This window comes from Otolemur garnettii, unplaced genomic scaffold (genome assembly GCF_000181295.1).
Source record: "Otolemur garnettii isolate 467f Iridium unplaced genomic scaffold, OtoGar3 scaffold00001, whole genome shotgun sequence".
NCBI classification, from domain to species: domain Eukaryota; kingdom Metazoa; phylum Chordata; class Mammalia; order Primates; family Galagidae; genus Otolemur; species Otolemur garnettii.
Window position 1 is genome coordinate 29,620,335 of NW_003852396.1, and position 14,709 is coordinate 29,635,043.

The 14,709-nt window shown below is 53.4% G+C and overlaps 1 protein-coding gene across 5 annotated transcripts in view; it reads left to right on the top strand.

Annotated features, from left to right (window-relative positions):
• The window catches only part of ARAP1 (ArfGAP with RhoGAP domain, ankyrin repeat and PH domain 1), a 70,590-nt gene extending 67,345 nt beyond the window's left edge, over positions 1-3,245 (top strand). For 4 of the 5 annotated variants that reach the window (XM_023510410.1, XM_023510306.1, XM_012803056.2 and 1 more), the window contains 4 exons: positions 399-449; positions 648-711; positions 2,249-2,398; positions 2,686-3,245. In XM_023510410.1, coding sequence (XP_023366178.1) covers positions 399-449; positions 648-711; positions 2,249-2,398; positions 2,686-2,703 — 283 coding nt within the window. In that variant the 3' untranslated portion in view covers positions 2,704-3,245. Of the gene's footprint in view, positions 1-398; positions 450-647; positions 712-2,248; positions 2,399-2,685 lie in introns of those variants that run through there. The other variant, XR_002772101.1, reaches the window with a different exon arrangement.
• The last annotated feature ends 11,464 nt before the right edge of the window (positions 3,246-14,709 follow it).

The window sequence follows — 14,709 nt, forward strand, 5'->3', positions numbered from 1 at the left end:
AATCCTGTCACTGACTATCTCTGGGGCCTATCTGTACCTCAGTTTCATATCTGTAGGACAAGGAAAATAATGGCACATATATTTCCAGGGGAAGTTGAAAAGTGCTACTATTGCCATTATGTATTGCAGTCACCAAAGTTAGTTTTCTCACTTTCTCCTCATCTGCTCGCTGTGCCTATCTGTCTCTCTGGGACTAGGGCAGGCCAGGGCTGCGGGTGGGGATGGAGCCAAGGGCTTGGGAGGCCAGTGGGGACTGAGAGATGAAAAAGGCCAGGATGTGCTATGCTTGCTAGCAGGCCTTGAACCCTGCCCCTGGCTCTTGGGCTCTGTCCTGGGGACCTGGGCATTGAGGCCTCTGCAGGCTGTCAAGCAGCCCCACTCCCTCCTCTCCTCTGCAGCTGGGGCTTCACGGTGGTGCATGAGACAGAGAAACATGAGAAGCAGCAGTGGTGAGTGAGGGCCTCAACCTGAGACTCCAGGCTGAGGAGAGATGGTAACACGTCCCCCTTAATTGGGTTCTTAGTCACAGCCCAGTTCTGTGCCTTGCTGGCAGACCCTGGGTTGGGGAGACAGGCAGGGTATCCCCTACTGAGCCAGCCTTTGGCAGCATCCAGACCTATTGCCCCTCCATCTCCTGTCCCCCGCAGGTACCTTTGCTGTGACACACAGATGGAGCTCCGGGAGTGGTTTGCCACCTTCCTCTTTGTGCAGGTATCAGGTGCAGGGAGTAGTTTATGGGGTGGGGTCCCTAGAGGCTTCTGTTATGGAGAATGGGTACATTTGTGTCTTCACTGTTGAAGTCACCCATTGCTTGAAGGAGACTTTAAGTTGCTTTTAATGCATTGGTTTGTTTAGCTAATAAATTCTTCCTAATGGCTGTTGTAGTCCAGCCCTGAGCTAGGCCTACTAGGCACAGAGAGCACACTGCCCCCATGTGAAGAGAAAACAGACCCAGAATTGGCTGGTTATAGCTCAGCATGATCAGTGTGGTGGTGACAAATGAAAGCCTAGAGACCCTAACCTGATGTGTGGGAAGGAGATGTCGAGCGGGAAGAGGATGTCACAGAAGCCGGGTCTTAGGGGATGAGGAGAGTGCACAAAGCAAAGAGGAGGGGACGATTTCTAGTTGGAAGAGAGTTTATGCAAAGGCGTGGTGATGTGAATTAGAAGTTCAGATTGTCCAGTGAAGTGGAAAGGAAGAAGCTAGGAGTGCCAGAAGTTGGCACTGGAAAGAATCTCAAAGAGCCTCAAAGACCATGGCAAGGAAGCTGAACTTGACCTGGGGGGCAGCAGAGCGGATTTTTTTTTTTTAGAGACAGAGTCTCAAGCTATCGCCCTGGGTAGAGTGCCGTGGCATCACAGCTCACAGCAACCTCAAACTCTTGGGCTTAAACAATTCTCTTGCCTCAGCCTCCCAAGTAGCTGGGACTACAGGTGCCTGTCACAATGCCTGGCTGTTTTTTTTGTTGCAGTTGTCATTGTTGTTTAGCTGGCCTGGGCTGGGTTCGAACCCATCAGCCTCGGTGCCTGTGGCCGGCACTATAACCATTGTGGTACGGGCACCAAGAGTGGTGTGCAGCTTAGAATCAGAGGGAGTTCACTCTGGATGTGGCTGCAGGGGAAGAGGGACAAAAGGGCAGTACCCAGAGGTTAACAAACCAGTGAAGCAGTAGCTGCAGTAGCCCAGGCAGGCATGGGGTTGGGGTGGCTCTTGAGCTAAAGTAGGGCCAGAAGCAGGCCCTACTTAAAACATTCTGATGAGTTGTTAAAGCAAAGATTTAAAAATGAGGGCTCAGAATTGTTTAAGGAAAAGGCAGGCAAGACTACCAGGACCCTGGACTGAGTTCTTCCTTGTTGCTAAGTTCTTTCAGCTCTGAGCTTCCTGGTAATCAAGGACTAAAGGGAAACAGGGTGGATTCTGTAGCTCTTTGTTCCTCATAAGAGGAGGCACAGACACGGACACATTCCTCCCAGAGAAATGTTTTCTTGGTATTGCATTCTTGGAGAGGCTTGTGGATCCGGAGATGGGAATTATTGAGTAACAAAACTGGCTGTGTTTTGCCAGGGATGCAGTCATGTTCTCACAGCTGCTTCTCATATCGGCTGGGATCAAAGCTGAGGGTGTTACCTCAGATCATAGCTAGAAGCATTTCTGGGAAGGGTGGGCAGATTCAGAGCTGAGAGTCTGGGTGAGCTGAAGCTGAGCCTCAGCCCCAGCCCCCAGCCCCCTCCTCTTCCTGCTCCCCAGCATGATGGCCTGGTGTGGCCCTCTGAGCCCTCACGTGTGTCCCGGGCAGTGCCTGAGGTCCGGCTGGGCAGTGTGTCACTGATCCCCCTGCGTGGTAGTGAAAATGAAATGCGCCGGAGTGTGGCTGCCTTCACTGCGGACCCCCTTTCTGTGAGTGGCTCTCCTTCCCTACAGGCAGGGGGGGCTAGGGACCTGGCTGGGTGGCTGCCTTCTATTCCACAACTTACCTCAGTGAGCCTTCTGGACCCCACTCCCCCTGGCAGGGCCCTTTGGTTCTAGTGGTTCACAGGAACCCCCATACTGGCCCAGGGACCCCAACTGACTCATGCTTTCAGGTCAGCAGTGGAGAATGGCTATAGAAGCTTCAGTAGGTGTCCTGGCCCCTTTGAACATCCACAGAGTACTTAACGGAATCTGGGCTTCTTGTCTTCCTACAGCTCCTCCGCAACGTCTGAGCACAGGAGCCCACCCTGGCTCTGGAACTCTGCCACTGGAAGCCTTCCTGCTCTGACACCACTCACGTTTCAAGGGCCTGGTGTGAGCCAGCAGGGGCTGCACAAGGAAGCTGCATGGGCTGCATCCTCCATCCTGACTGCAACATGGGGTTCCCTGGCTGGGGATGGGGCAGCAGGGTCTGCCTGGGCTCAGGAACCCATCCTGGCTATGTCAGCATTGCTGACCCTGAGTTTGTGAGGCTGGAGAAATGGGCATCTGTGAGCTCTGAGGACCACCATCCTTTCAGAGGTTGAGGTTCTGGGGCCCCCGCTGGAAGGGAGCCCCCACAATGAACTCTAGGATAGAAAAAAGTGGGTGCTCTATAAGAACACTCATCTGGGGCAGGGAGGGAGCTCTGGGTAAGTTTCCACAGAGCTGAGAACTGGACTTTGGGGACTTCAGCTACCCTTCCAATCTGGGCTGGCTGGGAGGGTCCAGGCTGCCAGATGCCCCTTCCCCACTTAGGGGCTTTTTGATAATATAAATATATCTGTATATTTTACCCTGTGGTGCTGAGGCCTGTGATTGGCTGAGGGCATCATGTGTCCTGGGGTGGGAGGAGACAGGAAGTTGAGAAGCCCAGAGGTGAGCCTGCCCCTGAAGCTGAGACCTGGATGCTGCTCTCTCCAGGCACTGAGCTGGCTCCCTGTCATCCCCTTTGATGCCAGTCCTGATCCAGGCCTGGACTGACCCCAGCTGGCTCTGAGCCCCTGCCATTGCTGCCATCAGAGTCTGAGCTGGGGTCTGGATGTGACATGTCAGTAACCCAGGGCATCCCTATAACATCCCCTGCTGGAGACACAAGGACACAGTGTCACAGGAGCTTTAGTAAATTAAATTAGGAAGAAGGACCTTCTGGTTGCCCTTGGCCTCTGTGCATACCCCTCCAGAGGTAGGGCCTGCCTTGTACCAGGCAGCTGTCCACACTGGGCACTGACTGGCCATCTCCTGCAAGGAGATCAGGCCCTGGCCAGCAGGGGAGATAATGAGCTGTTCGGAGACAGATTTGGGACTCCCTGGGAAGGTGCCAGACACACCACATTCCTGCCTCTGCCTAGAGCCTCATTACTGCTCCTAGCTCCCAAGCTGATCTCCCATCCTCATCCTCAGCCTATGGGCCAGGCAAAGTGGGTGGAGGATGGGCCACATGAGCTCTGACTCATATGATCTTGCTCAGTGGGAGGCCTGGGGTCCAGTGGAGGAATTGAGGACATGGACTCCTTCTCTCTGTCTGTTAAGAAGGGAAGATATATGCCAGGAGACTGGAAACGGTTCTCTGAGTCTTACTGATCTATTTCACAGGCTGTGGCTAAGTTGTCCCTTGCACTTCCCACCTCCTGTCCTGCCCTCAGTGAACTGCACCAGGCCAGACTGATGAATTAAATGTCTGACCATTCCTCCTACAGTCAGGACAAGGCTGATGTATCCCCTCATCCAAGTCCTCAGAGATTGGAATTCTTTCCTGGCTCTGACCAGCTAGTCTTGGAGGCCCAGAGACTGGGTGAGACTGGGGTCAACCCCTGCTAGGTGGCTCAAGGAGCTGGCTGCAGTACTGCTTTGGGCCACAAGAGGGAAGCCATGGATTGCTGATGGTTGTTAGACTCAGGACCAGGTCTGGAGGCCCTAAGTGTGGTGGTCCTGGCCCATATCTCACTCTGCTGGGGTATAGAGTGGGACTCAGCCCTGATTTTGGTTCCATGATGGTGATATTCTGCAAGGCAACGCAGTACAGGAAGGTGCTTTTGACTCCTGGGCTCTAGGAACCAGGAGGAAGAGGCAGCAGAGGAGGAAACAGCCTTGTACCAAGCACCTACTGTGAATCAGTGCCTGTGCTTTGTGCACTGTCTACCCTGGGGGGAGGGGGGTAAGGTCCAGAGAAGGGAGATGACTTTCCCAGCATCACATAGTTCTTCCAAACTTGGCGGGGAATGGTTCCTCCTTGATTCCTCTTCTGATTACAGTCGTTTTTCTCTTCTTGTAAGTGGCCCTGTGTATTCCCTGAGGAAGGGGTTCTGAAGTGTCCGGAGTTACTGATAGCTTAAAGTGCTTTCCCTGGGGTAGGGAATGACAGACAGGAGCCTATTAGCGTTGGCTAGGTTGGGGGCAGAAGCCTTTGCTAGTTCTTATCACAGGGATTCCTAAATACGGGGCCTCTTGGGACCCTGGCTAGTTTGTTCACATATTATTTGAGGTCGGGTTGGGGGGATGCATTGAAGAGCCCAGAGCTAGGTCTACTGAGGGACCATCACGATGGCACAGGGGATGGAGGGGCCTCCCTGGTGGAGAAGGTGCTCTTGAGTTGATCTTGAAGACTGGAAAACCTTGCCAGGTGTGCATGGTGGGAAGGGGTGCATTTTGGGGTGGTGGTTGGAGTGTTGGGGGGACAGGGCTCTGAGGGCCAACCCAAGTTCAGGCCTAGCCCCAGGGGAGCCCAGGGAGCCCTGAAAGAAAAGGCTGTGGCAAGTCAGAACCAAGGTAGTGAGGGCGAGGGCATTGTGGGTAGAGAGGAGGCAAGAAGGAGTGTGGGGGATGGGCCAGGAGGTGGAGGGACCTGCCTTTCTACTTGCCTCCTTCCAGCTCAACCTTCTACTTCGCAGAGAGACCTGAGGAACCCTGGGGGCAGAATGGGTAAGAGCTGTACCCTGCCTCATCTCCTTTCCCTAAGCCCAGGGACAAGAGGGGGTACCTGGAGCTGAGGCCTTTTTTCCTGGCCCCATGCTTTGCTGACTTACTAAGCTGCCTGCAGCTCCCTGTCTTGGGAAGCATGTGTGTGGGTGCCAACGCCTCCATTTACAAGCTGTGTGGCTTTAGCTGAGTTACTTAGGTCTCTGATCTGCAGGGTTCTCATCTGTACTCTAGGGGTATTAATAGTAGCTACCTCCTAGCGGGTTGGGAGATTAAATAAGCTAATAAGTACTGTCCTTCGCTAATCCTCTTCCTAAAGTCTAAGCACTCATCGAACAATTACTGTATACAGAGCTTAACTGAATCCTGAGGAGGTGCAGATGAGCAGGTGATGTGGGGGAAGGAGGGAGCCCTTCTGATGGGGGACATTTGGAAAGACTCCACAGAGGAGGTGGACTTGGAAGGTCTCAGTGGAACTGAGAGAGGAAGACATCTCCAAGAGTGGGGAATAGCATGAGTACAGGCCAGGGGATGTGACTCTGCAGGGAGTGGTCTATTGTGGCTGGACCTCAGTGCCCCAGGGCACCCTGGGGCCTGCCTGATGCCTCCAATGTTGGGTCTTTGCCTTTATCTCCTACCTCTGAGATATGACTATATCCCAGACAAATAGGCTCCTTGAGATCTTCCCCCACCACAAAAAGGAACAGTTTCTATTTTCTTAGCTCTGTGACCTAAGTGACCCTGACCCTGTTCTGGGGGACTGTCTTGCTCATATATACATAAATACAGCTGGCCTGAACCTCCCAACCTTTCCTCCTTCAGGAGGCTCTTCTCGGTTGCTCTCATCCCACTGTACTGAGTATACTTGGGGTATGTGTATGTGCCCAGATCACTTGCACCCAGCTAGTGAGTAGCCTAGGGAAGAGCTATCAGGGACAGGGTCTCTGGTCAGCTAGCCCAGCCCTAGCATGTCCCCTCTCCCATGCCACTTTCAGCGTGTGGAAATTTCCGTACTTTCTCTGCCCTGGTTACAGCTCCTACTGCTGTATTTATCACCCTGGAGACACAGTGGCACAGGCGCACACATACCACACACCCAGGCCCAGCGCACACGTGCCTGTATACCTCAGCCTGCACGTCCAGATCTGCAAGTGCATGCTGCACACATACACACAGCACGTGGATGAACACCCCCACACACACAGCTCTCTAGGAAAATTGTTCCCCTTCTCTCCTGCTCCTCTTCCTCCCCCCTGTTTTCCCACCACCTCCCACCTCCAAACACTGAGACTAAAGAGATGGGCTGGACGGTGCCTCCCACCACTTGTCAGCCTAGGAAGCCCTTCTGAGACTATAGCGTGCCCCCCTCTCCTGTCCTGTCAGCTTCCAGCTCTCCCTACCTTCCCCCTTCCCTGCCACTCACCTGCACTCTTGTGTTTCTTCCCTCCATAAGTCACTCTCTTTGTGACTCTTGACTCCCCAAAGTGGGAGCTGTCCTTCCCCGTGTTCTCCCTTGAGGAGCTCAGGGTGCGGGCATAATGGAGCAGAGGGACAAGCTGAAGGGACCCCAGGCCCCAAATCTCCTCATCTCTTGTTATGTTTAGGCCCTCCTCTTGGCTGAGGGGAGGGCTGTATACCTGGCACCATGGAGATCAGCATTATGGTAACACCATCCAGGTGGGCTCAACCTTCTTCCTCCTTGGGGTGTGGGGAACAGGAGTTGCCAAGAGGCCCTGAGGAGGTGGGGCCTTGTGCTGGTGCCCACCACTGGCTGCCATGTCTGCTTCTGGCTCATACCACCCCCAGGACACCCTACTATGGTCAACTTTGTTTACAGCTTCCAATGCCACAAGTCACTAATTCAGTCTGGGTGGGGGGGATCCTCTTGCAAACACAAACTCCAGAGCTGGGGACCAGAGAAGGCAGGGGTTTACCTAGGGTCACATAGCAAGTCTGGACAAGCTTCTGACTTTCAGACCTCAATTCTGTCTTTTAGTCTCCTGCTATCCAGGTCAGAGGCCACTAGGGGTAAAGGGGTCAGTCCAACTTCAGTTCTGGCCACTTGGGAAGTCTGCAGCTAGTCCTTGGCTTTGGCAGTAATGGTACAAACAGTAATGCTAATGAACCAACAGACCATCATGAAACACCCATCTCTTGCTATGCTGAGGCTTTGCATGTGTCATCATATTTAATTCTTATAACAACCCATGAGGAAGATGACAAATAAGTGGTGTGGCCAGGACAGGAACACAGGTCTTTCCCGGGTGGTGCAGGCGAGCTGAGGCTTCACGCACGGTGCATCCCCAGTGGGTGCTCTTTTCTAAAGCAATGACCAACTGTTTCCAATTCCATCTTTCTTGCAGGGATTGTTTATGGGGAAGATCTGGGGCTTAGTCTGGGCCTGGCCTTAGGGTTTCTAGAAAATAGGCTTATTTTTCTAAGAAGATGGGGAACAGAGCCTTCCTCATGTGGTTAGACATAAGGAAGACTTTTCTTGCAGTCCAGCAATACAGAGACGAGCTTCCAGTCCCCAGGTTCTTCTCGAGTCATGTCTAATGCCCAGGCTGGAGACTGGGGATAGGAGGGGAGGAGACCCCTGCATCCTGAGCCCAGCCTCAACTTGTCTCCTGACCTTGATGGAGTCACATTGCAGCTGCCTCCCTCCTGGCTTATGTAATAATTCAAATATAGCAGCTGCCTTTATCCAACTGAGTCACACCCCCTCCATCTCCCCTCAGGTGTGGGGAGTTAGGGGGGAAGAGGTGGATTGGGGCTGAATGGGAGGCTCAGGGCCTCCTGAAAAGGAGGATCCTGGTGTGTTAGATTGGAGGGTGGTGATGGAGAGGGTGCTGGTGCTGAGGCCCCAAGGAGAGCAGAACCTTCCCCAGAATATGAAGCCACAAGGGCCACTTTTACCCTGATTCATCCCTGCTGGCATTCCGCATTCCTGGGCTGGGCGGGGTTGGGGGTGTCCATCTCCAGAGCCACAAGCTATATGCGAAGCTTTCTATCCTAGGCTTTTGTCCTGACTAGAGGAGGTGAGGAAGAAGGAGAGGTGGAAGTAATCTGGTGGGGCAGGGGCCCGGTGTCACTAGTCCTAGGCCTATCCTTTCCCTTTACTTACTGTGTGACCTGGGCATGTTTTTGTCCTCAGTTTCCCCATCTGTACAAGGAGGCATTGGACTCTGCTGGCTCTAGCAATTTATGCTCCCTGATTCATATCCCTGGAGAAGACCTCACCTTAGGCAGAGGCAGAGCCTTACTCTATTGCCCAGGCTAGAATGTGGTGGCATCAGCCCCATTCCAGGCTGACTTCCCTCCCTATTCCTTTGCTCATCCCCAACACACCCAACCTTCTTGGGCCAGCTCTGCACAAACCCCACCCCCAATACATGGGATAGAGTAGCCAGGATGGAACACTGGATTCTGAGCTGAGGGCCTGAGCAGGCTTTGATTCCTTTTCCCTTCCCTGACCTTGCCATCTGTTCCACCATATCAGCCCCCTGCCCAGGAGAAATGAGAAGTCACTGTTCACCTCTGGTCACCCCTTACCTCATAGGGCAGCTCTGATCAATCCTGGAACCTGGACTGACTCTTCATGCCTCAACTCTGGAATCTGAATCCGAAGCCATCTCCCTGAGGTGCTGAGATAGCTCCTACCTTAGAGCTATTCTAGAGGCTGTGGTGGCTTTTCATTTTTTTTGTCAGCAAGGGCTTTGCCACCCATTGTATAATGGGGTCCATGCTTAGTGTGAGAATGTAGGGAACTGAGCCAATCCCTTCTCAAGGACGTGGTGCTCCTCCAGCCATTGTCATTGGAGCCACGGGTGGCAGTTTCCTGGCTGAGGAGGAGGCAAGAGGCACTGTGAGAAGGCTCTGAGCTCCCCACCCCACCCCTATCCCTGCACCTGGGCTTCTGTTGCCAAGACCGTGATGTGGGCCCATTCTGAAGTGAGTCATCCAGGGGTGTTCAGGCCAATGCTTCATGTTCACCCAATTACCAGCCTTTTCCCAGGGAGCCGGAGGGCTGTTTCACCCTCTGTAGTCTCAGCCTGCCCTAGGGGTGGGGGATGCCACCACCATCTGTGTCCCCACATACCTGCAGCCTCTTATTTCAGGGCTTATTCTTACACAACTCTGATGTGCATCATCTCGTTTCTATCTCTCTTTCCTTCTGATTTTCCTCCATCAACACTTCTTGCTTGTACCTGTTGGGGCTGCACAAAGGCTGGGGACTAGGGCCAAGGTGAATAGGACAATGGTATTTTTGAAGAAAGTAGGATTTTTTTGTTTTTGAGACAGAATCTCTGTTGCCCAGGCTAGAGTGTGGTGACATCAGCCTACTCTCAACTCTGGGTTCCGGTGATTTTCCTTCTCGCCTTCCGAGTAGTTGGGACTACAGGCATGTGCCACAATGCCCAGTTAAGTTTTCTATTTTTAGTAAAAATGAGATGTTGCTCTTGCCTAGGTTGGTCTTGAACTCCTGCACTCAAGTGATCCTCCCTCCTTAGCCTCCTAGAGTGCTAGAATTGTAAAGGGGAGCCACTGTGCCTGGGTGAAAGTAGGAGGTTGTAGAATAAATAAGATGAACCTGAGCAGGGGGAATGAGGTGTTGGGACAGCTGGCAAGTCAGAGAAAGGAGAGGCCACCAATGGCTGCTGAGCCCAGAATCCAGTGACCCCCACTTTCCTACCCTGTCCCCTGTGGGTGGGGCAAGTTGTGTGCTGGACTGGCCCAGGAGGAAAAGGGCAGGATTTGGGATGGGCAGAAGAAAGGACTAGCATGTGGTTAGGGACTAGACCCTGCTCCACCTGGAGTAGAGAATGGTGATGTCAGTCAGAGACAGATATCAGAGACCTCAATTGCCAATCTGAGGAGCTTGGCCTTGATCCCAAGGGCACGGGGCATCCATGCAAATATTTTGAGGAGTTCTGTGACCAGATGTCTTATAGGGCTGCCTCTAGGGACAGGGTGAAGGTGGAAGAGAGGTGTTGAACTGGGGAATGACCAGGAGGTGGGAGAGGAAGCAGGGGCGCAGAGGATGGAGGAAGTGAAAAGATGTGAGAGAATCTACAGGCCGTTGGAACAGACTTGATACAGGGAGTGTAGGGGAAAGAAGAGGCAAATTCACTTTGAAATTTTCAGCTTGGAGAGTAGAAGTTTGCTGATGCCTTTGATAGAGACAAAAGATGTATTGGATGTTGAATATTTGAATATGAGTGGCCTTTGGAGTGTTCTCAGGGATGTCCAGGAGGCTTCTTGTATCAGACATCTGGAGCTCCAGAGAGAGAACTAGGCATCAGGGGACACCCACAGTTGTGGATACATTGAGGGAAGAGTGTTGAATGAGGAGAGAGGGCTGGTGCTCCTGTGAGGAGCATCCATATTGAGGAGGCGAGGATAGGATGAGCCAGTGAGAGAGAGAGAGGAGGGGACGTCTGGAAGATAGAGGGAAACAGCGGCGAAGGAGGGAGCGGGGGCGGGCTGAGAAGAAGCCGCCCTCTTAGGCAATGAGGAGGCAGCTGGAGCCTGTGGAGCCTGCAGTCCTCCAGGGCTATGGGGGCAGCGTGGAGGCAGGGTTCCAGAACTGCATCTTCCCATCGCTTTGGGCAGCCACCCTGCCTCCCAAGAACATCCGTCCTCCCACTTTCCCCATTCCCAGGCTCCACAGCTAGCAAACACCCGTGTCCGCTGACCCCTGGGGAACAGTCGCGAAGGTGGTTCGCACGGTTCAGCACCCTGGAGAGCAGCCCACGCTGGGGCGGGGCCTGCGGCGGGGGCGGGGCCTCGCTGTCAGCGCCCGGGGACTTCGGCTGCAGTTAGTGCTGGTCTTTCAGTCAGGTGGGGAAGGAGTTAAGAACGGTTTTGGACGTCTCCAGTTCTCTCTCCTTTCTGACCCCACCCCCCACCCCCGCAACTTGGCTCTGCCCTACAGGAGCTCCTACCTCAACATTTGGGGTTATTACTCCCTTTTCTCCATCAATTCAACTTCTTCAGTGGGGGATTGGAGGGGAAGGGACAACTATTTACTGGAAACTTTACTCAGTCTGCCAACATAACCCTTCGAGCTTGGAACTTGTGACCCCATATTTCAGACGATTGAAGTTCAGAGCAATGAAATAACCTGCCAGGCATGTGGCAGAGCTGGGGTTTGAATTCCATCTGCTTAGCTCTAAGTCCAGGAGTGTCCATTAGATCTCCTGAGCTCTGGATCTTGCACCTTGTTCCTGAAGACTCTCTACTTCTGGGTAGCTGTGGAATCTGGTGTGGCAGAGGGATGGGGAGGAGAGCATAATCATATTCTGAAGAGATTTCTGAGAATGAGGCCACCACCATTGTTTCTAGAGTGGAAAGTGAGGAGGCTGAGGACCCCGTAGGACCTCATCCTACCTGTACTCACCCATACTCATGGGGTGCCCTCCTTTGAACTCTCTGACTCAGCTTCTTTCTACTGGACTCCTCAGACCCAAGAGTGGCTTTGCAGGGCATGAAGGGGAGCTGTGAAGGACCCAGACTGGCCAGGGCAGTGCCACAGCTTTCTGAGACCAGAGAATGCCTTCCCAGATAGCAGGAATGGAGCAGCAAGGTCGCAGGGATGGGCCAGCTGAGAAGCAAGATGTGAGCTCTAAGCTGGCTCAGCTGGTTTAGAACCAGCCTGGGCCTCATTCCCTTTGAGTAAGAAAAAAGAAACAAAACTTTCCCAGAGCTTCCAAAGACCTAAAATTCTACCTCTGGGATCACAGTTGGGACAAAAGCTCCCTCACATTTTCTTTCCTAACATTTCCCATGCCACAAGACAACTACTTTCTGCAGCACTCGGCTTGGACAGGCCAACTGCATAAGCTTGGTCATTCATGTTCATCCTGTCACCAGTGTGCACCCCCATACCTTTCTGCATGGGTCAGTTTTCCAGTCAGTTTCATGGCCTTCTCTGCCTGGAGCCTGGTGTGTGTGGGCAGAGGGTATTCTCTCCATAGCTCAGAAAGACAGCCTCACTGATGAGGGTTACTGAAGCTCCTCTACCCTAGACTATACCCCTTTGTGCCTCTAAAAACCTAGCTCAGATTTTATCTTCCTGAAATGTTTGCCCCCCGCCCCCACTAGATCAGGAGTCCCTCTAGGCTCCACAGGCCCTGTTATACCCTGTGAGTCTCCCCTCCTCCCACTATAGCCTGGGTGCTTTGCCAAAGCAAATGACAGTCTGAGCCATACCTGATGGGGCTGGCCAGCAGTAGGCTCATGAATGAGTAAATTAATGGTGGAGCCAGGACTCAAACCCCCAAGTCCTCAAGATTTAAAGCATTTTTCCTTACATATAGCAGGAGCTCTGCGGACACAACTCCCTATCTGTCCCATTGCCTAAAATGCCTCTATTCCATTGTGTGAAAGCTTTATGAGACAGGGCAGAGAAGCAGCAGACCTCCCTCCTTGAGTCTATAGAGTCCATAGAAAGTGAAGGCCATGGGGGGCAGGCTGGGGCCTCAGTGTTCACAACTCAGCTCCCATGGTGAGCTAAACAGAGCCATCAAGAGGTGGTCTCCACAGCTCTGAGTCCAAAGGGCATTAGCAAAAGCCCTCTGAGTTCCTGTGTACCTGGGTCCTGCACCCTAGGAAATGATACAAACCCAGTGAGGGCTGGGTGGTGCCTGTGGCTCAAAGGGATAGGGTGCCAGCCCCATATGCCAGAGGTGGCAAGTTCAAATCTAGCCCTGGCCAAAAACTGCAAAAAACAAACAAATAAACAAACCTAGTGAGGGAGTCCAGAGGAGATGGCAGCTAGTTCTTCATGGAAGCCTGGCCCTCTCAGACAGCTGTGTCTCCCCACCCTGAAGGCCTCTGTGATAGGGCAGCGAAGGGTCTGGGTGCATCCACTTGTCCCTCAAGTTCCCAGCTCATAAGGATTATAAGTCCCTTATCCTCACACCTCTCTTGTGGCTTCTTTCTCTATCAGCCACTCCTCCCTCCCCTTGGCTTCCCCCTCCCACCTCTTTCTTTCTATTTCTGCCTCTATTTTTTTTTCCTTTTTTCTGTCTTTGTTCCTCTGTGTGTGTGTTTTCCCTGTGCCTCTCTGATCTCTTTGTATTTCTATCTTGATCTCTCTGAGGCTCTGATCCCTCTCTCCTCTCCTTCATGTGTTTCTCTTCCCCTTTCTGTCTCTGTGTATCTCTCAGTCTCTCTGTGTGTGTGAGTCTTTTTTCCTTCCTCTTAGGCAGAGTCTCTCTCTACCCCTCCCTCCCTCTCTCCCTCTCTGTCTGGGCCTCTCTCCGTCCCTCCTCCCTCCTCCCTCCCCCTTCTGCATTATCAGACCTGCTCCAACCTCCTCCCAGAGCCAGCAGAGCAGCAGAGGCAGTGGCAGCGGGAGAGGCAGGAGCAGCAGGGCAGCAGAGCTGGATTGGGGTGTTGAGTCCAGGCTGAGTGGGGGTCAGGCCGTTGCTTAGTCCTAGTGCCTGCTGGGGGCGCTCTGCTCAGAACTCCGGGCAGGGGGGACAGGGCAAGGTGCCACCTTAGTCTGGCTGGTGAGGCGGACGATGAGTGATGGGGCAGGCATGCGGCCACTCCATCCTCTGCAGGAGCCAGCAGTACCCGGCAGCGCGACCGGCTGAGCCGTGAGTACTAGTGAGGGTCTGGGGTCTGGGTGAGCGGCTGTGAGAGGTGCCATGGGCAGGGTCCCTCCCAGGAGCTGAGGTTAGCATGGAGCTGAGCCACGTGGAAGGATTGATCCTGCTCCTGGGCACCCCCTCCCCCTCCGGACTGCAGCCTGGGGGTCCTCTGTGTACGGGCGCCTGGCGTCAGCCTAGTAGGTGATAAGACTGGGGTCCCATAGAAGGGGCTGCTGGATGGGGGAGGGGTTGATAATGAACCTGAAGCCTTTCTTCAGGGACTGGGGATGGGGGAGGTTTGCTAAGGAGTTCCAAGGAGCTCTGGAGCTGAGATAGGCTGGTTCAGGACCCTGGAGAGGGACAATGTCTTGTACCTGCAGGAGGGGGCGGGTGTGAGAGTAAAGGAGACAGGGAGAGGGGAAGGGAGAGTGTATGATTAAGAGTGACCCTGGAGCAAGAGAGGGTCAGGGGTAACCACTTTCCATGGAACTTAAGATTGGGGTCCAAGGACACCACTTTATGCAACTTTACCCCAAAGCATCTATCCCAGCATGAGATAAAGAGCGCCATGGAGCTGGTTAATATGCCAGCCGTGTGTATGCCCATGTGCGGGGGAAGGTGGGGGGTGCATGTGCAGGTGAGTGGGGGGCTCCATGAAGGTGTCCCTCTACTAAGGGTTGCTGAGGCGGCAGGCAGGTGATGAGTGCGTGGGTGTATGTCTAAGTTAGTAGTGTTGCAGGC